At 54.8% G+C, this 23,302-nt stretch overlaps 2 protein-coding genes and 1 non-coding gene across 6 annotated transcripts; 1 reads left to right on the forward strand and 2 right to left on the reverse strand.

Annotated features, from left to right (window-relative positions):
* On the reverse strand, positions 1-72 carry TRNAP-AGG (transfer RNA proline (anticodon AGG)). Its single transcript has one exon. It is a non-coding gene; the product is annotated as a tRNA-Pro (tRNA).
* A 1,013-nt stretch (positions 73-1,085) lies between these two features.
* OPN1SW (opsin 1, short wave sensitive) lies at positions 1,086-4,139 on the forward strand. Its single transcript, XM_049814236.1, has 5 exons — positions 1,086-1,446; positions 1,928-2,096; positions 2,440-2,605; positions 3,028-3,267; positions 3,901-4,139. The coding sequence occupies exons 1-5, from the start codon at positions 1,101-1,103 to the stop codon at positions 4,021-4,023; spliced, it is 1,044 nt and encodes a 347-aa protein (XP_049670193.1). The 5' UTR covers positions 1,086-1,100; the 3' UTR covers positions 4,024-4,139.
* Positions 4,140-5,221: 1,082 nt separating this feature from the next.
* On the reverse strand, positions 5,222-22,037 carry CALU (calumenin). Of its 4 annotated transcripts, none has more exons than XM_049813835.1 (7): positions 21,937-22,037; positions 17,247-17,483; positions 12,553-12,746; positions 8,888-9,054; positions 8,498-8,558; positions 7,526-7,725; positions 5,222-7,184 (listed from the first exon to the last, which is right to left on the reverse strand). In XM_049813835.1, exons 2-7 carry the CDS (start codon positions 17,465-17,467, stop codon positions 7,080-7,082), a joined length of 948 nt encoding a protein of 315 aa, XP_049669792.1. In that variant the 5' UTR covers positions 17,468-17,483; positions 21,937-22,037; the 3' UTR covers positions 5,222-7,079. The 4 variants fall into 4 exon arrangements, with proteins under 4 accessions (XP_049669792.1, XP_049669793.1, XP_049669794.1 ...); XM_049813836.1 differs by having other exon boundaries at positions 21,943-22,024; XM_049813837.1 differs by lacking the exon at positions 21,937-22,037 and adding an exon at positions 18,197-18,216.
* Positions 22,038-23,302: the final 1,265 nt, after the last annotated feature.

Consider the following 23,302-nt stretch of genomic DNA (forward strand, 5'->3'; position numbering starts at 1 on the left):
GGGCTCGTCCGGGATTTGAACCCGGGACCTCTCGCACCCTAAGCGAGAATCATACCCCTAGACCAACGAGCCGCCGGCAGCGCCATCCGCCCCTCCACGGGCCACGCGTGGGTGGTGGCGGGATGGGGGCAGCCGGGGGGGGGCTGGTACTGGGCAGTACTGGGGGGTACTGGGGAGTTGGGGGGGGCGAGGGGCACGGTGGGGAGGGGGGAACGTCAGCTCTGCAGCCCCTCTGAAAGTGCACAAGCCCCTTTCCCCCGCCCCGGGCAAGGCACCCCCCCCACCCCCGAAAGTGCATGCACCCCCCCCCCCGAAGGTGCACCCCCCCCTGCAATGCACCCCCAGCAGTGCACCCCCCAACCAGCCAACCCCGGCAGTGTACCCCCCCGGCAGTGCACACCCCCCCGCGAAAATGCACACACACGCCCCCCCCTTTGCAATCCACCCCCAGCAGTGCACCCCCCCAAAAGTGCACATCCCCCCCGGTAATGCACCCCCCGGCAATGCACCTCAAAAATGCACCACCCCCCCTCCGCGGGCAGTGCACCCCTCTGCCGTGTCCCCCTCCCATCAATGCACCCCCCCCTTTGACGCTGCACCCCCAAGTAGCGCACCCCCAGCGGTGCGGGGGGCAATAAATGCTGGGGGGGCACTGGGTGTCCCCGTGGGGCTGCGGGGGCACCCTAGGGTGCTTGGGGAGGGGGGGACACCTCACTAGGGGTCCCCAACCCCCCCCTCTGGAGGACCCCAACCACCCCCCCGGGACCAACCCAGGGTACACAGGGCTGGGACATCCCGGTGGCAGCAAGACCAAGGTTGGGGTGCCCTGTGTGTCCCGGGGACCCCTGGGGGACCCCCCACCCCCAAGAACCCCCCCCCCCCCAAATCCCCCGGGAGCCTCGGCAATCGGCTCGGCCCAGCTTAGGGAGGCCGATTAGGCTCTCAGCCCGGCTTAGCCCCCCCTAATCCTCAAGTTTGCCCAAGGATGAAGCCCTGATCCCCCCCTCAGCCGTTAAGCGGCTTGGGGCTGGGCAGGGTATATCAGAGGGGGAGGGCAGGGGACCACCATGTCCCCCCACCCCCCCCCCAGCCCCATCACCATGTCGGGTGACGAAGAGTTTTACCTCTTCAAGAACGGGTCCTCGGTGGGACCTTGGGACGGTCCCCAATATCACATCGCGCCGCCGTGGGCGTTCTACCTGCAGACCGCCTTCATGGGCTTCGTCTTCTTGGTGGGCACCCCCCTCAACGCCATCGTCCTGGTCGTCACCGTCAAGTACAAGAAGCTGAGGCAACCCCTCAACTACATCTTGGTGAACATCTCCTTCAGCGGCTTCATCTCCTGCATCTTCAGCGTCTTCACCGTCTTCGTCTCCAGCTCCCAGGGTTACTTCGTCTTTGGCAAGCACATGTGTTCCTTGGAGGGCTTCGTGGGGGCCACCGGAGGTAGGTGGGGGTGACCATTGGGGTCTGGTGGGGCTGTAGGAGTTAGGGTGACTACCATGACCTGGTGGGGCTGTAGGTGGAGGTGACCACTGGGGTCTGGTGGGGCTGTAGGGGTTGGGGTGACCACCATGACCTGGTGGGGCTGTAGGTAGCGTTGAACACCATAGTTTGGTGGGGCTGTAGGTAGAGGTGACCACCATGGTTTGGTGAGGCTGTAGGGGTTGGGGTGACCACCATGACCCGGTGGGGCTGTAGGTAGAGGTGACCACCATGGTTTGGTGAGGCTGTAGGGGTTGGGGTGACCACCATGACCCGGTGGGGCTGTAGGTAGAGGTGACCACCATGGTTTGGTGGGGCTGTAGGGGTTGGGGTGACCACCATGACCCGGTGGGGCTGTAGGTGGAGGTGACCACGGTGGTCTGGTGGGGCCATGGGGGTTGGTGGGAGGTGGGTTGAGGTCCTGGTGGTGTCCCCCCCCTAGGGCTGGTGACAGGGTGGTCCTTGGCCTTCCTGGCTTTCGAACGCTACATCGTCATCTGCAAACCCTTCGGCAACTTCCGCTTCAGCTCCAAGCACGCCCTGATGGTGGTGGTGGCCACCTGGGTCATCGGCGTCGGCGTCGCCATCCCCCCGTTCTTCGGGTGGAGCAGGTGGGGGGGGGAGGTGGATGGTGGGCAGGGGTGGGCAGGGTGCTCATCTGGTGGGGGGGCTCATGGGGGTGTCAGGAGGGTCCGGAGACACCCAGCAGTGCCATAGGGGCGGCACAGGGGTGCGGAGCAGGATGGCAGTGCCATGGGGGGGGGTTCATGGGGTGCCATAGGGGTGTGGAGCAGCCCAGCATTGCCACGGGGGTGCCCCAGGGGTGCCGTGGGGGTACCACGGGGGTGCCAGGAGGGTGCCGAGACACCCAGAGGTGCCATAGGGGTGCCCCGGGGGGTGCCACGGGTGTACCACGTGGCACGGAGCGGGGGGCTGAGTGCGCCTGCCCCACAGGTACGTGCCCGAGGGGCTGCAGTGCTCCTGCGGCCCCGACTGGTACACGGTGGGCACCAAGTACAAGAGCGAGTACTACACCTGGTTCCTCTTCATCTTCTGCTTCATCGTGCCCCTCTCCCTCATCATCTTCTCCTACTCCCAGCTGCTCAGCGCCCTGCGGGCCGTGAGTCCCGGGGGCACGGCGGGCACGGGGAGCCCAGGGGCTGCGCACACGCGTGTGCAAGGGTGGGAGGATGGCGGGGGGGGGGGGGAGGGATTGAGGGAGGTAGAGAGGAGAAATGGCCAAAGGGAGGGAGGAAAAGAAGGATGGAGAGCAGAAGAGGTGGAGTGGGATGGAGGGGGATGGAGGGATGGAGAGATGGAGGGGTGGGGAGATGGATGGGGAGATGGATGGAGGGAGGGGTGGAGGGATGGGGAGATGGAGGGATGGGGAGATAGATGGATGGAGGGATGGAGGGTCTGCTGGAGGGAAGGAGGGATAGAGGGATGGAGGTAGGAAGGGCTGCTCGGACCGGAGAGAGGCAGGAGGGCAGGAGGTCCGGCCAGGGGCCAAGGTGGGACCCTGACCCCCTGCTTTGGGCGCAGGTGGCCGCGCAGCAGCAGGAGTCGGCCACGACGCAGAAGGCGGAGCGGGAGGTGTCCCGCATGGTGGTGGTGATGGTGGGCTCCTTCTGCCTCTGCTACGTGCCCTACGCGGCCCTGGCCATGTACATGGTGAACAACCGGAACCACGGCCTCGACCTGCGCCTGGTCACCATCCCTGCCTTCTTCTCCAAGAGCGCCTGCGTCTACAACCCCATCATTTACTGCTTCATGAACAAACAGGTGCCCCTGGGGACACCCCGGGACATCTGGGTGATGGGGACATCCTGGGGACACCCAGGCGACTGGGAACATCCAGGGGTGCCCGAGGACACCTGGGGACTAAGGATGTCCAGGGACATTTGGGGACCAGGGTCATTTAGGGGTGCCCAGGGACCAGGCATGATCACGGACCAGGGACTGGGCACCAAGGATGCCAATGGACCGGGGACGTGCAGAGACCGGGGACACCCGGGGACAAGGACACCCGGGGACTGAGGACACCGGGGACACCCATGGCTGCCCAAGGACATCTGGGGACCAGGGACACTTGGGGACCAGGGACATCCAGGGACGCCCAGGGACGAGGGACACCTGGTGCCAACAGACTGGGGACATCCCAGGAGCAGGGACACCTGGGGATGAGGGAGACCCAGTGACACCCAGGGACTGGGATGCCTGGGGACACTTGGGGACACCTGGGAATGCCCAGAACCATCTTCCAGGGCAGGGGGTACCATTTTCCCGGGGACAGGAGATGGGGTCAGCGTGGCATCAGGGATGGGAAGACAGTCCCAGGGATGGGGGACAGGGAAGGGGGACAGGGGACATGCAGGACCCCCTGGGGCTGAGCCGGCCGCGTTCCCGTCCCCGTAGTTCCGCGCCTGCATCATGGAGACGGTCTGTGGGAAGCCCATGACGGACGACTCGGACATCTCCAGCTCGGCCCAGAGGACGGAGGTCTCGTCTGTCTCTTCCAGCCAGGTCAGCCCCAGCTGAGGAGTCACCAGCGCCCGCCCCGGCTCCAGGACCCCCCGGCTGTCCTCACTACGGGGCTGGGGCTGCCTTGGGGGTCCGGGGCCGCCCCCTCGGCCAGCCTAGGATGTAGGCGCGGGTGGGACAATAAACCACCGCCGCGGTCTGAACGCAACGCCGAGGTCTGAACGCAACGCTGAGCCTGTCTGCGCGTCGGTGGCCCCACGGCGGGGTGGGGACGGGGGGGGTTCCGTGGATGGCTCAGTCCCACGGCTGTGGGACCGGATGGATACCAGCACAGGACCCTGCCCCCTCGTCCTGCTCGGGACCCACAAGCGGTGGTGGGGCAGGGAGGTGGGGTGCTGCCCTCTCCCACTACCCATGGGGTTTGGGGAGGTGCTGAGCCCCAAAATCTGTGGGGCTGGAGGCCTCATCCCTGGGGCTGGATCCCATCTATGGGGCTAACATTGTGCTGAGCTCCCAATCCATGGGGCTGGGGTGGTTCCGAGCCCCATCCATGGGGCTGGGTTGGGGCTGAGCCCCCTTCTGTGGGGCTGCGGTGGAGCTGAGCCCCCACCTATGGGGCTGGGCTGGATCCCATCCGTGGAGTCAGGGTTGTGCAGAGCCCCCATCTATGGGGTTGGAGTGGTGCTGAGCTCCTCTCCCTGGGTCTGGAGCGGTGCTGGAGCCCAGTTGTGGGGCTGGGACAGTGCTGAGCCCCCCATCTATGGGGCAGGGATGGGGCTGAGCCCCTTATGCATGGGGCTGGGGCAGAGCAGAGCCCCCACCCAGGAGCAGCGGGGACAAGCGTGCAGGACTCACCCAGGACCCACATCAGACCCTCATCCCCCCCCCCAGCCCCACACCCCAACCTCCCTGAGGGCGCAGAGTGCCCATGCCCAGTTTGGGGCACAACCTGGGGGGGGTTCAGAAGGGGCCTGGCTGAGCACCCCAGAGCCCTGATCTGGGGATGCCCCATTTTGGGGTGGGGGGGGGGGCCCAGGGGCTGCGTCAGCCCTCCCCAGGACACATAAACACTTCCAAATTAAGTTATCCCTGTCCCGAGCGAGCGGGGGACGATCCGGCCAGCACCACGCCGCGCAAGCCAGAGGAGCGGGGGGGGTCACACACACCCTCCCCCAGCCCTCACCCACATCATATTTTTTTGGGGGAAAACGGGAGCGATTCCGTCACCGCGCAACAAAACCCCGATGCAGCTTAATGGGGTGAATGTAAACGGGTTTATTGAGCCACAGAATCTTCCGGCACGGCTGCAAAGCTCCGTTTACACCAGAAGGACAAAAATTAAATCATCCCGAGAGGAGAAATACCAGAGGAATAAACACGGGGTGGGGAGGGTGGGGGGACGACACACACAACAACAGGGGAAAGCGGGGGCGAACCCCACGCCGGAAAACAAAATTAGTGTCTGAAGTCGTTAATGCCGAGGAGCCGCATGCTCGTCATTTCTAAGTCCTTCTGGGTGGAGAAAGCCGAGCGTGCCGGAGCGTGCCGGAGCTGGCCAGGGGTTTGATGTTGGGGGGGTGGGAAGCAACCAGGGCCCGATGGTGCTGCATTGGTGAGTCTTTCCCAGCATTCCCCACTGGCCAAATCCGAGAGCCCCGAGCAGGGAAGGGGGGGACGAGCGCCGAAGGCACGTTCACCGCACGGATCTCGTATAGGATTATCTGATTCACCATCGAGTTATATCAAAAGTGTTACTTTAAGAAAGGTACATGAAATACGAGGAGTATATATAGGTTATAGTCCGCGCTTTTAACCCTTGGAGACCGATTTAAGGGAGAAGCCGGGGGGGTTTTTTTGTTGTTTCCCCGGCGCGGGCAGCCGGCACCAACCTCTGCGTGACGCCGCCGGAGGAGGATCCACGTTGCTGCTGGTCGGCCGAGCGCGCGGGGACGAGGCGAGCGGGCTGCGAGAGGGAAGCGAGACGTCCCTGGGCGAAGCGGGGAACGCAGGGTTACAAAAAAATTTAAAATAATAAAAATAATAAAAATAGAATATTAATAATAATCAAGAAAGAGTAACTTCATGCTACAGGTACGATGGGAGTGCGGCGAGCATCTCCCCCCATGCCCGGCTGGGTGCCGGCCCCGCCGTTCCTCCTTCGCAGCGTTTTTGGGTGGATTAAAGGCACTTTGAGCGTCGCCCAGGGCTGCAGAAGCGGGAAAGCATTTTGACGGGGAGGGGACCGACACCATCAGCTTGTATTGCTGTCGGTTTTCCTGCACCCATGCAGCTCTGCTTAATTAAGGAGCTTGTTAATTGGGCTGGCGGAGGGAGTGAAGCACGTGGAATGGCCCCGCACCCATTTCTGGTTATGAAGCACCTGCCGGCACTCGCCTGACTCGGAGCCTCGCCGTTGTTTCAGAGAGGGGTTTGCAAATCCAGCTCCTCCTGGAGAACTGGGAAAAGTGCGGGCAGACCGGGCAAGGGCTGCCTGCAAATCCCGCTGGAGCTGGAGGCGAGGAGCTGAGCACGACTCCCTCCGGGCCAGATGAACCGTGTTTGGATTTGCAAAGCCCGGTCTAAAACAAGCATGACTCACCTCTGGTTTTATTTTTCCTTTTGGCCCTATTGTTCTCTGGCTTGTTCTAGGGGTTTTTTTTCTTGATTATTTTATTTTAAAAGACCGTAGCTGAGTACATACCAACAAATCAAAGGGGAGAGAGGGAGGCAGGGCGAGGGGGGAACCGTTACCGTTGCTCTACCCTTAGCTTGTCAGGATACGTGTTTCTTCACTTCACGTGGAACCAAAACAAATACAAAAATAAACAGAACTTGTTAAGACCATAAAACAATGTGTAAATCTAAAAAAAAATAAAACAAAAAACAAAAACCACAACCCATGAAGTGTCGTAGCAAGAGTTGGTTTTCAGAACAGCGAGTCCCCATCCCTTTGGGAAGAAGGAAGAAAAAAAAAAAGGACGGGAAGAGATATTTTTTTTTGTTTCACCTCATCGCCTGAAATAACAGTCTCAGTAGCGAAAAATGTTTCTTATGATAATCCCAGAAACTGTAAAAAATAAATTATTTAAGAAACAGCTTTCTCTGTACAGCTCTTAAAATTCATCGTGTCGCACCAAGGCCTCCCCGAAGTCTGTGGCCTGACTCCCCACAAACAAGTCGTACTTCTCCACGATCTCCTCTTTGGTCAGCTTGCCGTCCTGCAACAGACATAAACTCCAATTATTTATCCCACAGTGCTCTGTTCCTCCCTCCCCAGCTCCCCAAAATCCCACTCAACCCCTCCGAGGGATGGAGACCGCTGCCCCGCGGGAGCCGAACCGCTGCGGGGAGCGCGCGCCCAGGCAACTCTTAATTAGATAGCTTAACGAAGGCGCTTGCCAAGCCATTTCAAAGGGCTTTAGCCTTATCGTTGGGGAAAGGAAGGCCTCTGAGCTGTGAAGTCGAGGGCTGTGGGCCCAGCTCCGGCAGAGATTGCAGGGTGGGGGGACGGGGACATCCTCGCTGGGGCCCCCCTGGGGACGGGAGGTGCCGTCCCCACCTTGTTCTGGTCGGATTCGTAGACGAGGTGTCGCGCTTCCGCCTCAGCATGGTCGTAATCCGAAGGAAGGATCCAATCTTTGGTTTCCTCCTTGTCCATTTTTCCATCGCGGTTCTTGTCTCTGAATTCCACAAATTGCTCCCTCTCTGTTTTCACCCACTCGGGCTCGTCAGCGTCCCCATCGTGGCTGTACATGTCACCTGGAAGGCACAGCAGCAGGCTGAACACCCCTCCACTGGATCCATCCCAAAGGAAAAACCACCAGCGGGACACACGTTGTCTTGGTTTCGGCTGGGATAGGGGGACTAGCACCCCTCTGCCATCCCACGGGAGCGCAGGTCATGCCCGGTTAGACCTCAGGATCAGCACACAGGCTGCTGCTTTCAGGGGGAAAACAAGAAGACTCCCATGTGCCCACAGGGGCTCCCCCTTTCCATCTTCAAGAACCGCCTTTAAGCCTCTTTATTTCCCTAAAATCACCTCCAAAATATTAAAGCGCTGCTTGAAATGGGTTTGGAGAAGCAAGGCAGCGTTTCTCCTGACATATTTTGGAGTCAGAGGCACTTCTCGCTGCCCCTCTCCCCTGCCGAAGCTTTCCATTTCAGATAAGGGGTGTTAAAAAGGGCAGCTGTTCAGCGTCCCGCCGCTGCCAAGGGAGGAGGCAGGGACGGGCAGCCCCCGCCGCATTAAAGAGCGGACAAGCCTGGATTTTGAGCAGATGCTCCCTTCCCTCTGGGGGTCTGGAAGATGCTCTTCCCACCCTGAACACCCAGTGTCTGTCACCGGTTTGGGATTTAACCCAGAAATCCCACAGCGAGGACAGAGGAGCGGGGCAGGTCTAAAGTTAGGAAGTTAAGAGAGATAATAAAATTCCAGGAGGGGGAGGGACGGGAAAGCACATGCCGGCAGCTGCTCCTGCCAGACACGGTGAGGAGGGGATGCGGCAGCAGAGCCAAGGCGCCGGTGTCTCACCTATGTATTCCTCCAGATCAATGTAGCCGTCCCCGTTCTTGTCGATGTCCTCCATGGTTTCCTGCAAGGAGGAAAGAGCGGTTAGCTGGGCTCAGAGCAATTCCCCCTGGCAGTGACCCCTTTACTGGGGCTGATCCAGTCCCATGCCAGCGCCAGCATGCACGAGGATAACATCTGCACGCTAAGAAACCCCCAAAAGCCATGTTTTGTGCTCCACAGCCAATCTTCTCTGCCTACAGCCACCCCTGATCCACATCCGCTTGATCCACTCAAGGCCATCCCGCTGCAGGACCGTCTCTGGTGAACACCCAGACTCCCGACCCTCTCCATCCATTTCTTTGCCATAAACACCACCACCTCCTGCGAGATCACCAGCCACAGCGGACTCACCTGCACGACTATATCTTTCATGTAATCATACTCTTCAGGGTGCAGAAAGGCAGTGAACTCTTCCTTGGTGGCGGTTAAGTCTCCATCCTTGTCAGCCATCTTGAAGCGTCGTTCATCTCGCACCATCATTTGTTTATAATTAAACCCATCGTCAGGGTCTGGGTCATCTGGGCAGAAGAAAAAAAGAGGCAGTGCCCCGGGTCAGCTCAGGTAGGGGGGAGATGCCCCATGGTCACCACCAACCCAACCCAACCTCAACTTCCTCAACCCAACCTCAACGCAACCTCAACTTCCTCAACCCACCCTCAAGCTCCCAACGCTTTGCCACAGCAGCCTGAATATTAGATATCAGCGGCCGTCGTTTGTCTTCTGCACCTCCTCTGCCAGGAGGAAGAGGAGGAGGAGCTGTCAGTGGTCGTGGGATAACAGCATTCCCAGGGAAGATGCCCTGAGGAGACAAGGGTTGGGTTTTTTTGGCCAGCACGGCCCCGGTGGCTCAGCCCAAGCTATTTCTGGAGGAGAATGTGTAAGGGGATATTGCTCCCCGCTGCCGGGGCGGCTTCAAAGCCAGCGAAACATCACCCAGCGCCCGCCACAGTGGGAATATCTGGGCACATATGGACACTAGATATAGCTACGCCAACAGCTATAGATAAGCTTTGGGATACCGAAGTCAGCTTTGTTTGTCAGCCTATAGAAAAATATCGATAGAGGAGGACAACAGAGGAGCCAAATCCTTGTGGGGCGAAGTTAAGCGAGAGCCAGGCCTGGTCTAAAAAAAGGCTCCCTCCTTTCTCTGTTTACATCCAGGACAAAAGGCAGGGGATTAAGCAGCTCTATACAAGCCCCGGTGCTAGCCAACCATTAAATATAAGACGGTAAGAAGATTTTATTTTAAGTCACCTCCAGGGCACAATTAAGCCTAAAGTTTCCTACTCTATTCCCAAGCTTTCACCTCGGATAGCGGCGTATGCCGAAAGCTCGGCGAGAGCAAACAAAAGCCTCGGGATCAGCATCAGCTTGCAGGACAAGCAGAGCGAGCTGAAGTTAAAAGCAATTTCTTTTAATACTGCCATTAGCCAAGTGGCCTTAATCAGTTTCAACCAGGTGGCAAGTAGCAAAGAGCCAAGCAAGCTGACTGTTTAACAAGGGTTAAACCCACCCAAAAACGCTTTGCATTTTAGTCCCTGACCTCAGTGGCACAAGTGAAACATTTTATAGGGCAGATCGAGGGGAGAGAGCTGGGGAATTGCTCAGGAGCTGCAGGCAGCAAAGCCACAAGCTCAACTTTTTAATCTTCCTGATAGGAGCAGGAGAAACACAAGCGTTTCTGGTTTCAGGACCCACCCATGGCGACAAGCGAGTCTGATGGGACTGAAGAACAAACAAAAAAAAGCAGCATTATTATTATTATATCCTTATTTTTAAGGAGGTTTTAAATGGAGTTTTACTTTAAGATGAAGCTCTTCGTTATTTATCACTTAGTGTTCTCGCTTTCCTTACAGAAAGCAGGATTTCGATCCACAGAAACAGCCTTCAGCGCTGATGCACACCGAGCTACTTTATTACAGTACTGGGTGCAACCCAGTGACTAATACAGTGCCGAAGTTTAAAAAAAAAAAAAAAAAAAAAAAAAAAAAGAAAACAACAGCATTTCATTTTGATGACAAAAAGCAAGCATTTTTTAAATACTCAGTAGAGCAGCAACAGAGGGTGGTGCCTCGGCTCCCACGCGCCGGGAGAGGGATGTTCTTAACTTGATTAAGGGATCGGCCAGCCTCTTGGCCACGCGTCAAGCTCTCCAGAGTCATTTCCAACGCCGCTCCGGCCGGAGAGGGGAGAGAGAAGGGAGGGGAGAGTCTGGTGTAAGGGACGAGAATATTTCAGCAGAAAGGAGCTATGGAAAAGCAATTCCTGGTGAAAAAAGGAGCGCGGAGCCAAGGCATTAGGCAGGCACGGCTCTGCCGGGTAGAGCCCGGTGGCGTGGCTGCGAGAGCGGGGTCGTTGCGATCCTCCCGGCGTTCAGTAAAGACAAAAGTATGTGGAAGCAATGCTGTAATAGGCTTTATCAGTATCTGCCAAGGGCACTCAGCATCGAGCGCCGGTCCCCAGCTCATGCTGGCCAGATCTTCATGGCATATCATCAGTCGTGGGGGCCAGGCGCTCCCCTCTTGTACTAATTAGGCTTGAGAAATGGTTTTCTCATTAAGGTTTTGTTTGTTTTTTTGTTGTTGTGTTTTTTTTTTTTAATATTCTATACCTGCAGGTCAGAAATCCCACTAGATGGACTCCAAAAAGTGTGATAAAAGCCCTCCTAGGAGCTCTTCTCCCCCTTCAAGGCTGGATTTGAATGGGCAGATAGGCTAGGCTTTCTGTGGATCTCAGTAATTACACTATTAATGGAAAAGGGAAGCTTAGTAAGACCTGTCCCAGCCCTGAGGGTGTCTGGGAAGCTTCGTAAGACCTGACAGAGTCTTGGGGGGGCTGATTTCCCCAGCCACCAGCATGGCAAACTTCAATCTTCCTCGAGCTTTAACCCACTCATTTAAAAGAAGCTGTGACACAGCCCGAGGGAAGACGGATAAGCCAGAACTGAGAGGCAACAGCCTCCATACATTCTGCAGAGCATTTGACTATCTTTGGAAATATTTAGTAAATTAAACCTTATTTCATGCTTTCAAGCTGTAGCTCATCATACCATATACGTCTGTGTTCCAGGAGGCGGGAACAACTGGCAGAGGAACCAATATTTTTCTAATGTCTTAACCCCAGAAGAGCTTCTTACCTCACTCCTCAGGGTGTTTAAGTCCTTATGGGGCTGCTGACCTGTCTTACATGCCAAAATCTACAGGCTCTGGGATCTAAAGCTACTGCCAGGACAAGTGGAGAAACTGAGATGTGCACACAGGACTTTGGAAAGTGATTAAGACTCTTTGCTAATGATCTTCACAGATTTAGGAAGGGTACAGACAACCAGAAAAGGGTGGCTTCTACAGCCACAGGTTAATCGGCATCTTTCTGCAGGTACTAAATGCTACCAGTAGCTTGAAATTCAAAAGCTAGAAGGCAAAAAAAACATTACACCGTGTGCCTTTAATCGCATTATTGCTCACGACTGAGCTTTGAGCTAATTTTCACAATTAAGTGCATCAATAAAGCAGAGTTACAAAGCTGCATGTTGATTGCAAGCTTCACCTTTGGTTTTTTCCACGTCTTTCTTTTTTTTCCCCCCCTTTGATTGCCCTTCATTAATGCCATCAGAAGGTAAATTCGGAGGAGACTTTTTTTTTTTTTTTTAAGTCTGAGGCTTTGGGGGTGAGTCGAGAGCTCCCACTCTGCTCCATTGCACTTCTGCTTTATTGATTAGAGACCACCACCAGATCAGACACCTTGCCCCTTACCGAGGTAAGTGCCATATGTCACGTTTCTGTACTCATCCCAGGAGATAAATCCATCTTGATTCATGTCAAACTCCTGCCACTGGCGTTCGACACTGTCATACACGTATTTCTTCTGGGCCTTCTTAATCCAGGCTTTCAGCTCCCCCTCCGTCACAAACCCATCCTTATCCGTGTCTATCTTATCTACAATCATTCTACAAAAACAAAACAGCAAGTTTCAAGCGCCGGCTCCGCAAAGTTTTTATCCCAAGAGTAGAGACCTACCTAAGATGTAGCCGTAGGTGGCATTTTTATATTCCTCCCAAGAAATGAGGCCGTCCTCATTGAGGTCGTGCCCTTTCCACTGCCGCTCTACATCCTCGTATATCCAGCGCTTTTGTGCAAACTTAATCCAGTCTTTCAGCTCTTCCACAGTTACAAACCCGTCTTTGTCTTCATCTATTTTACTTACAATCTTTCTGTAGAAAATGCAGAAAAATCCAGCAAAAGTTAAGGGAAACAAGGCTCTAGTTCTACTGGGCAGAGCATTTGAACCCGTGGATGCCAGAGTGAGCAAGTCAAGGTGTTTATTAACGGGTCCCAGCATATGTGACCACACGGACAGCTCATCCTTAAAACCAGTGTATGGTTTAGATGCTGAAACACCGTCTTTCTCACTCTGGGGCAATTCAGGTTTTGTACTCTTCAGGAAATCACATGTCTTAGGGGAAAGCATTTTCTTGTCAGACCTTGGGAAATGCCCAGTCGCGTGTCTTCCCACCCCAACAGTGCGCACGGAGTTAAATGCGTACAGATACTTATGTTAAAAGTGGGAAGCCTGGCCCTGATGAAAGGATACAAAGACCAAGCCTTGGCTTGTTTGCACGCCCAAGCCCAGCAAGGCAGACAACACCCTTGTAGGACAGCGACGAGAAGCTGACGTCGATGTCGGATCCCACCCGAGGATGATGCCCACCCATTTACCGAGGGAGAAACCGGAGACGTGTGGTTTATAAAGCATGGTGCGAGGCCGCGTGCCTTCTTTATTTTTAGCAGCAGCTGTGAAGAAAAGCCGCTGGGAGGAATGCAGAGATCCATAGGCAGATGCACGCAAGCCTTGGGGAGGGGAAGGCAGCACGGTCAGGGGTAGCTGGGCTGTTTAATACTCGCCACACCGTTCCTCATGTGTTACTCCTAGGAGTACTTGCGGTGTTTGTGCAATGCAGGGCAGGCACAGCACACGCTGCGTTTCAAGCTCAGCGCTGGGAACTTTCAGTTTTGTCCTCCCCTGGCAGCGCCAGGCAATTAAAGCCAGGGATGACAGCCCAAAATATTTTCCTTGGTCAACCAGGATCATTTTTTTCCTTTTAACAGGAAGGTTCAACGTGAAACTGGTGCTGTTAATTCAGTAATCCATAAATCAAATGCAGGAATTTTAAAAGACTGTGTTTTAAATCACCACAAGGGTATTAATTCCCAGAACACTGATGCAAAGCGAAACATCAGGTGCAAACCCAGCCTCGTCAAATAGACAGGACACTGGAGCCACCCTGCACTTAGCTCTCGGGTTTTGTTGCTCTGTAATTGCTTTTAAAAAGCAAAACCACAATTTCCTCTGTGGCACAAAGGATGTTCCTAAAAACAAAAGGCTAAATAGATAGCTGGGATAAGACTGGTGAAAATATTTGCATTACTTCTAGAAGAGTCTTTCAGCTCAATGCTGTACTTTACCTGTGACAGATGGCAGCTTGCAGACCGCGCGCCACATTTTGGAGGCTTGAGTCATTTTACAGGCTATTTAATAGTTGCTATTTCAGGGAAACAATTCAACTTTTACATATTGCATTGCCATTCAAGAGCAGGACAGGAATACCACCATGAGAGCATGTAACACTCTCGTGCGACAAGGCGCGGTACAGGTTAAAGCCTCTTGCTTTGTTTGCAAACGGTGAAACTGCAAACACAAGAGTCAAGGACTGGGCTGGTTGGAAACTTGCTTGCCAGGAAAAGCGGGCATCATCCTTCCCCGGCTTTATCACAAAGCAGCCTCCGAGGACCAGATCCCATCGGGAATTTCCCCAGCTGCTTCCCCAAGCATAAAATCTGAACCATCCCAGCCTCATTAAAAAGGTTTCTATGACACCAAACCCCACAGTGTCAGCAAAACGAAGAGGCGGCAGAGCAGACCAGCCGAGTGACAAGATTGGGTAGTGGCAGATCTCGTACAAAACCACTTTTCATCTGTTCAGCCAGGGGTGATGAGAAATCGGCCACCAGCTGAGCTGTGAAGTACTGCTCAGCACCCGGAGCTCAGGCATTGGCATGCTGCCGTCACAAGAATATATTGGAAGAAAAACCACCAGAATGAAGAATTGGAGCCCACATTGGGGTGACTTTTCCAGGAAAGGTTTCTAGGTGGGGCAGCAGAAGTTCAGAAGTTTAATTAAAAAACAGCTTCCCTGTTTAATTGCATTAAGAGAAAGTTAAACTCTGTCCCCACCTGGAGACCAGGGCGAGCTTGGCACTGCTGAGGACACTTAGGCAGCTCCTAAACCTCTGCCTTCAGCTGGTTCAGCAGCTTAGTGCTGAAACCAGATGCTCACAGGCTGGTTTCCCAGGGCAGAAGCCACAAAACCCTTAAGTTTTAATAAAAAACCCTGCCGTTTTGTCACACAACGCCACAGCAGCCTGTGTGGGGAGGGGGTGGCAGGGGCACCAGATGTTTTGTGATGGCTGGCAGCTGGAGTTGACAGGCTGCTTTGCTTTCCCACTCAGGCATCCTAGGGAAGCAAGGGGATCCTGTTTGCTCAGCACTATTGCCAGGAAATTCACAGAGCGTTTCCCTAATTCAGCAGCCTTTAAAGAAAAACAAGGTAGAGCACAGGACGCTGTTCCAAAATCCCAGTCGTCCCAAGAAACAGGGAGGTGAGACGAGCTGTACAGAAACCAAGCCGGTAAACACGGAGTCAGAGCTCTCTCCCAGAAAACTGGGTCCTTTCAACAGAACAACAGCCATTAAAAAAAATAATTTACATAATTATGCATTCATAACAAGTTTATCAAACCAATTCAGGCTCGGGAAAGTGTGGTGAGTTTGCCTCTGACTTAAAAAAAAAGAAGAAAAAAAAGAAAAGAAAAAAAAAAGGCTGGTTTGTGTCAAGGGCGAGAGCAGTTTGAAACAGCCTCGTTAAAACATCCGAGTGGAAACTCTTACCCCAGCCCTGCTTCCACTGCCAGCTTTTTCCAGTAGATAACTCAGCAGAACAATGAAATTAAAGCGCAGAGCCATGACAAAGCCTACGGGTCAGGAAAACAGTGCAGGGGGGAGGATAGCCGGTGCATTTTTGCTCTCTGCAGCTAGAGCTGCAGAGTTGCCTTTGTATTCATTCCTGCTTTAGGGAGATCAAGAGATCCTCTCTAAACTACTTCCCTCACAAAAAAAATACCTGGCTTGTCTTATTTTGCAGTTTGCAGACCGACAAGGGTCTTGCTGCAATGGATGCAGTGGTCCAAAGAGTTTTTTCCAGTTTAAAGAGTCCCCAGGGGGAAAAAAAAACAACAAACCAAAACAAACAAAAAAACCAAAACCCCCAAAACACCTCACACTCCAGCCTCCAGCAAAGACTCCTTTACAGCAGACACAGCTTTGTCTTTGCCTAGCCTTTATTGAGAGCAAACTGCTGGTGGAGAGGCCCGCAGCTACCTCCCACCCCAGGCAGACAAGCCGGATGATCCATATGGATGCTAAAGCACGTGGGAAAGCCTGGCATCACTCTGTCCTGCAAATCCAGCTGCATCTGTTCAGTTTACCTCACTCCGGGTGGCATTTCCCTCAGCACCTACACATGGTTAAGCTTTCCCTTCTCATCAGGGAGCCTCATTCTCTCAAAAAACCACCACCACCACCACCCCCCTCAATTTTTACTGCAGTCTGCACCAATTGCTGCTCCACCAGCCATAGCGTGGGGTTGAGATGTTCAGCTCTTGCACCGAGGACTACACTGGTGAGCAAAGCCCATCCAGGCACTGGGACGCTGCTCTGTGGGCAGGAGGCAGAAAGCAGACAACGCCACCAGCCTGCTGTCTTCAAAAACCAGAAAAACAGACAAAGCTGAAGAGTTAATGGGCAATTTGGACCATCACGAGTCAGTCCTTTAGACCGACATCTTGAGGAACGTCCCAACGGCAAGGCCAAGCTCACCAGAGAGGTGCCAGGCAGGAGCGCAGTCCTCAAGAGTCTCTGAAAATGTCTTATCGGGGCTGCACCTCCGAAGGTTTAAGCCTTTCTAAGCCCAACGTGAACAACTGTGCTGGCAGCTGCTGCCGCATGCACAAAGGCACACGCTGTAGTGCCGAGAAGCCGAGACTGCCAGGGCCATTGCTGCCCCTCTCTGATAAACACCCTGTTCTGACATCCGCAGGTGGCAGGGGAGGAAAAGCAATGAAGCAGAAGCTAATTTTTCAAGAGATGCTCTGTTTTCGCTAACTCCTGGCTCTACGTAGCAACCAGCTGCTTCTCAACTGGGAAGACTAACGTAGCAGGAAAACGCAAGTAGTCCCCCGGGCCTTTGGCCTCCAGCGGTAACTGGAGACCAGCAAGCTCTGTTTAGCACAGTTTGAGTACGGCTAAGGGGAAAGATGTTTAATTTATTCTTTGTAGTTTTGGGGAGTAGTTGGTGCTTGGAAGCAAGCGTGCATGGTTGGAATGAATCAAGGTGACCTTGCAGGCTGAGCGCAACGTCTCCGGCAAGAACTGCACACGTGTTGCCTAACTTTGTCACTACCATTTGTGCTGGTCACTAAATTTCAGCTACTGCTGCCTTAAAAATTACATTTGAAAGGCTCTGGTTGAAACTACCTCTGCCACCTGAGGTGCAAGAGAACGTACACGAATGCCGGGGGTGACATTTATGGCCAGCACAATCCACTGTGAATTCATTCTCTCCCAATTTGATTTTTATTTTGGCTCTTTTCCTTACCCAAGTCTCTCTTTGCTCTCCTCCGGCGTGAGCTGGTCAAAGGTTTTGGCCTCATCCGCACCAAGGAAAGCGTCGTGGTCGTAGTCAAAGTTCTGCGCATCATCGTGGACTTTGTCACTGAGCTGCGGGTCATGGTGAACCCGGTCCTTCTTCTCGGTGGGTTTGCTCGAGATGCAGAGCATGGAGAGAGACAGGCACAGGAGGAGCTGAGCGATGGTCATGGTGGTTCAGATGCACCTATGGGACAGCGAGGGAAGGGGAATTTAGGAGCTCGCACTGTGACAGGAACGCCAGAGCAGCACACCGCCAGTTCCAGGGTCACAAGCCAGAACTCTGATGCCAAAACAGGGAGAGCTGATGAATTAATACAGATTACCTGGGCAAAATGATGAATTAATACAGATTATCTGGGGAAAGTGTGATCTTTGATCCCTACGGTGCTTGCACAAACTCTTATTCACACACACACGGAGCAGCTCCCTGCTCCCAAAGCCCTCACACAAGCCCCAGCTGAGCCCCTCCGTACAGCAGAGAGCAACAACTGTGTTTGTTGGAAGGAGAGCCTGCTCGGTGAGGAATGTGAAGGATGCATGGCAAACATGCAGGGCAGATCGCCCATTACGCAGCCCCTGCCAAGCCGGTGGCCAGCCGCGCCGGCTGCCCTCTGCTCTCACGTCCCCCTGCCCAGTTCCCTCCCCAATAAACCCTCCTTCCCAGTGAGGGAGCTTGCCCACCCGATGGCTTCAGACACTCCTCCAGGACCTCCGATACCCTGATGTGGATGGAAGCCTCGCCCACACATATTTCACCATTAATTCAAGTCCCACTAGGCTCGCTACACCCGTCTGGAACGCAATTCCAGGTGCTGGGTGGGTGACAGACGCACACGATGACAGAGACGTTCAGGACGTGGCAATTTATCGCCCGGATCATTTGTCCAGCACTCACACAGTAACTCTGCGGTGTCAGGGATGGTCACAGCACGCGTCTGGGCTGGAAACGCCGGATAAAAACGTGAGAATTGTACAATCAAAGAGGGCTCTCGGAAGTATTCCCGATCCTTAAGCTCTTTAATCTAAATTTAAATCAAGCAGTTGACATAGGTATTCTTCAGCACGCCGTCCCACCTCTCCAGCAGCGGGATCAAGCTGCCTTACTCTCTCCGCACAGGCAGAACTCCACCTGTGCAGTCCTGCCTGAAAAAGTTTTTAAAATTAAATTTTACCTTGTAGAAACCAGAAGTTAAAGAGTCCATGCAGCTAAAATTACTTGCAGAGGTTAGAAAGGAGCAGCAGAAGGGAAAAAAAGGTCTAATAGAATAAACCAAGGAGAGTTACCTGCCTGAAGTGTTACTCAGGAGTTGGTGAGGTCAAGGGATTCTTTTTATTTAAAATCAACCGCTTCACCAATATTTGCCTAAAACAATGCAGGCAGCAGGGCAAGGAATCCACCAAACCCCCCTACCCCGTAATGCACTACACATTTATCCGTGCAGCATTTGTGCCGTATGAATCCCCTCAGCGACGAGAGCAAGCATCAGAGCCACTCAAAACCCTGCCTGGCACTGGGTAACATTCACTGAGCACCTCAGCTGCTCCTTCTCTGGCTCTGGAGATCTCCAGAGGCTCCTTAGGGAGCAAAGCCTTGAGCACCGTGATGACAAAGCTGGCAGGTCCAAGCTGTCCATCCCATCCCAGAAGCAGGCAGAGCGACCTCAGGGCTGAAGCGAGGCAGCAGCCGGTGAGCAAAGGAGAGAAGCCAAAACCCTGACGAGAGCACTGCCAGTTTTCCTGTGGAGAAAGCTGGAAACCATCACTCTGCTGGGGCAGGGAGGGGGGAAAGCAGAAAAAAAAAAAAAAAAAAAAAAAAAAAAAGAGGAGTCCCACTGCCATGACCGCATCCACTGACATGGGGATCTCAAAGGGAGAACGTGGGCTCTGCAGCGGGAAGGGATGAGGGATCCAGGCTGTGAATTCTGGTCTTGTGCACAAGAAATGCATAATGATCCCTTGGGCTTTTGGCCATTAATTAATCCAAATAAAAGGGAAGTTTGGGCATAGTTTAGCTGAAGAAAAGAGACACGTGCATGCTAGAGCATCAGAAAGAATGGAAAAGATGGAAGAACAGCAGCTTTCCTCAACTCACAGATAATTTCTGTGGCATAAGCCATCAGCATAAACCTGTGCTACCTGGTCGCATCAGATATTCAGAGTCTGGGTTTTGATCTGTACAAACCTGTTCCTGAGGCCACAAACCTCACAGAAGAAACCAAGATAACACTGTGACAAAAATATCAGCGTTAAGAATAAAACAGACATCGTGGAAAGCAGTAATACTCTCTTGTGGCTTTTATGACAAGGATGCCTGGAACCACCCCACCCCCCTGGGAGATTCTCCCTGAGCTGGGTGACTTAACCCCATCTCCTCCCATCTCGCTTCTCGAGACCACCACAGAAGGATTTAAGCGATGCTCCTATCAGTCTCCAACCATGTGGAACGAGCTTCACAATCACCATCAGTTGGCAGGGCGAGGGGAAAGCCGCATCCTCCTGGGGACGGGAGGATGGGAAAGCAAACGAGATGAAAAGTGACACCCGCATGGCCATTTGCAATCCAAGCTGGATCCGGGTGAAAAATCCTCAACCCCCAGGCACCTCTGATGCAATCCAGCGTGGCCATGACCTCAGCAGGAGGGGGAGGACACCCCAGGCATTATTTAAGAGGAACTCTATGTATATATTTACACGGAGTACCAGACACTCGCTCACTTTGAGCACGTCCCAGCGCTGAGGACCTGCCTAACAGACCAACCTCTTGCTAATCCTGAGCGCGGCTGGACTAAAGCACGGGGTGACCTGGAACCGGTGTAAATACCACAATTTTATCTACAAAGTCCACGCAAAGCGACCATGAGGTGATTAAAAGGGACAATCTGACCTCAAACATGTATCTTGGCATCATGCCGGGTGCCAGGGAGGCGATGAGCCTTACCTCTGCGGGTAAAGATGCTGCTCTAGTGCTTGGTGGGACAAAAAAACCAACACCCAAATCAACCATTATTCATAAATAATTCACATCAGTAACAGCTTCTACCAACTGACAGCTGCTCTACCAAAAGGACTGACCCCCAAATTTTCCTTGGAGCTCAGAGTTTTGGGAAAAAATAAGGCTTCAAACTCTATTACCTGTGCCCCTCTTCTCTCCCCAGCTAGTTAAGCAAACCACAAACCGCTGTGGGAAGGGACTTCGGCAACAGTCTTCTGTTCTCCTAAATAAAAGGGTCTTGGCGGTGAACCGCAGGGAAGTCAGAAGCAGCAATTAGTGGTGGGGAGTTGGGAAGTATTCCCTCAAAATGGGGTCTCCTGGAACCTCGGCTGGAGGAGGAACATGGGACTCTGGTTGGTTTTGTGATGATATTGAGGGAAGAACCTGGGATTCTGCGCTGGGTTTGGTTTTGTGGAGATTTTCAGAGCACACAGACAGCTAGAAACCCCCTTGGAAGCGCACTTCCCACCTGGGAATCCAGCTAGCCTCACAGAAAAAAGCCCCTACAGACAATATAATTCACTCAAATTTGGGAATTAAGTCTCTGTTTTGGGTTTTAAGGGGATTAACCTCATTCCCCAGTGGCCTTAGGCTGACAGGCAAACCTGGTCCTTATCCACAGGTGGAAGAGCAGTGGGTCACCTCCGCAGGCCACCAACAGAGCTCCACATTACACAGGGGTGACAGTGACAAATGGTGGCGGAGGACAAGATGCCACAATGCCAAAAGGCAAGTGGACAGAACTGTGTGGATAACGGAGGATTACGTCGACTATCGGGGTTGGTTTGGGTTTCGTTAACATGCCCCTTCCGATATGCAATCGCCAGCGTTCACCCTGCTGTGTAATTAATGGCAGTGATTGAGGACTTATCGCTCCGCTCCCCCAGGCCCACGGGAGCTAAAACAAATAACGGGTGAGGAAAAAAAGCCATTAACGCCCTAAAACAAACATTCACCGATATACGAAGAACCCGAAGGCTCGGGTTTTCACTAACAGTTTATTAAGAGGCAGAGAGAATTGGGGGTGATGCCTCCTCGCAGCTCAGCGCCAGTGACCTCGGGTGCAGGATGCGGCCAAGGCTGGACCAGGCCTGACGCCTGCCCAGGCCGGGGGTCCGGAGCCCGGTACTGTCCCCCCCAGGCCTCCCCTCCCCGGGCATGCGGTATGAGCACGGAGGATCCGTCCCCCGGGGCTGAGGCAGCCGCGGAGCTGCCAGTTTCCCAGGGATGCTGCAGGGAATCCCGACCTGCACAGGGCGGGGGGGGGGGGGGGGGGGGGGGGGGGGGGAGGCAAGACGCAGCGGCTGCCACACACACACACACCGGGGCACGGGTGCTGTTACTCAGGGCGGTACCGGGCCTGGCCGCGCATCCCTGGGCCTCACCGGCGGGGCAGCCCCACGTCAACAGGACCGGCCGTGGGGGGACACAGTGATGCTGCTCCCCCCCAGGTTCCCATGGCGAGCAGGCCGGGGGGCTCCCAAGGCCCGGCCCAGCCGGTGCCACGTTACCGCTCCCCCATAACGAGCCCGCAGAGCGGGGCCGGCTGCTGCCGCTCCCCCCTCCACCGGCCCCCGAGGGCCGCCCCCGCCACCGGTGGGACCCAGGCCCCCTCCCGCCCCACCGGGCCAGGCCCGTCCCTCACCGTTACCAGGAGCCGCCGCCGCCGCCCGCTCTCCTCAGCCGCTTCGCCGACCGGAAGTAGGCGCCGCGCCACGCCGCACGGCCCCCCGCGCTCCTTCCCCGCAAGCCAATCAGAGCGCGCCTCCGCCTCCCCCGCCGCCACGATCGGCGTTCTGACTGGACGCCTCCACCGTCCGTCCTCCCCCTCCGCCCGCCCCCAACGCTGCCCTCCGCCCACCTCCCCGCCCCTTCGCCCCCGCCTCCCTCCGCCCGCCGCAGCCCCGCCTCCCTCCGGCGGGGACGCGGGCGCCGATTGGCCGGAAAGCGCCACGTCCTCACGCGCGCGCCGGCCGGCGGCCCCGCCCACCTGGGCGCCCCGTCGTCGTCGTCCCCCCCCCCTCCCTCCGTCCCGCTCCTCACTGCGCACGCGCGGGGGTTGTTGGAAAGGGCGGGAAAAGGGAGGCGAGGTTGGAGGGTCGGGCGCCATTTATGAAGGGTCGAGTGGTGTGCTTCCCCCTCACCACAGCCACCGCCAGGCTGCTGGGGCACTGAGGGACCTGCCCCGTTGTCAGCAGTGGGGATGCTGTGGTCTTAGGGCGGCGCCTCCTCCTGAGAGGAGGGCCCTGCCAAGCGGCGGTTCTGTCTACGGAAGGCACATGGATCTCTATTCCTCCATAGAATAATGGAGTCATTTAGGCAGGGTCTGCTTGACGTGTTGTAGGTGGGCGCTGAGAGCCAATGGGTTTGGTTCCCATGTCTCTAAATCATAGAATCATCATCTAGGTTGGAAAAGACCTTTAAGCTCATCGAGTCCAATCGTTAACCAAGCACTGCCAAGTCCACCACAAACCCACGTCCCTAAGTGCCATGCCTACACGTCTTTTAAATACCCACAGGGATGGTGACTCAAATCACTTCCCTGGGCAGCCCATTCCAGCGCTAGACAACCCTGTCAGTGAAGAGATTTTTTTTTCCTAATATCCAATCTAAACCTCCCCTGGCACAACTTGAGGCCATTTCCTCTTCTCTTGTCGCTTGTTACTTGGGGGAAGAGACCGACCCCCAGCTCGCTACAACCTCCTGTCAGGTAGCTGTAGGGAACGATAAAGTCCCCCCACAGCCTCCTTTTTTCCAGGCTAAACAACCCCAGTTCCATCAGCCACTCCTCACAGGACTTGCACTCTAGACCCTTCACCAGCTTTGTTGCTCTTCTCTGGACGTGCTCCAGCACCTCAGTCTTGTGCCAGAGACAAACGCTCTTTCTTGTCGTGAGGGTCCCTGCTGTGCTGCCAGGCATGCCCCAAGCGAGCACGTCGTGACCACATTGATCCAAAAATAACTTGGAGGAGTGCAAGGATCCTATGCCGGTAAGTTGACAGCAAGTTTTA

Source organism: Accipiter gentilis, chromosome 11, assembly GCF_929443795.1.
Source record: "Accipiter gentilis chromosome 11, bAccGen1.1, whole genome shotgun sequence".
NCBI classification, from domain to species: domain Eukaryota; kingdom Metazoa; phylum Chordata; class Aves; order Accipitriformes; family Accipitridae; genus Astur; species Astur gentilis.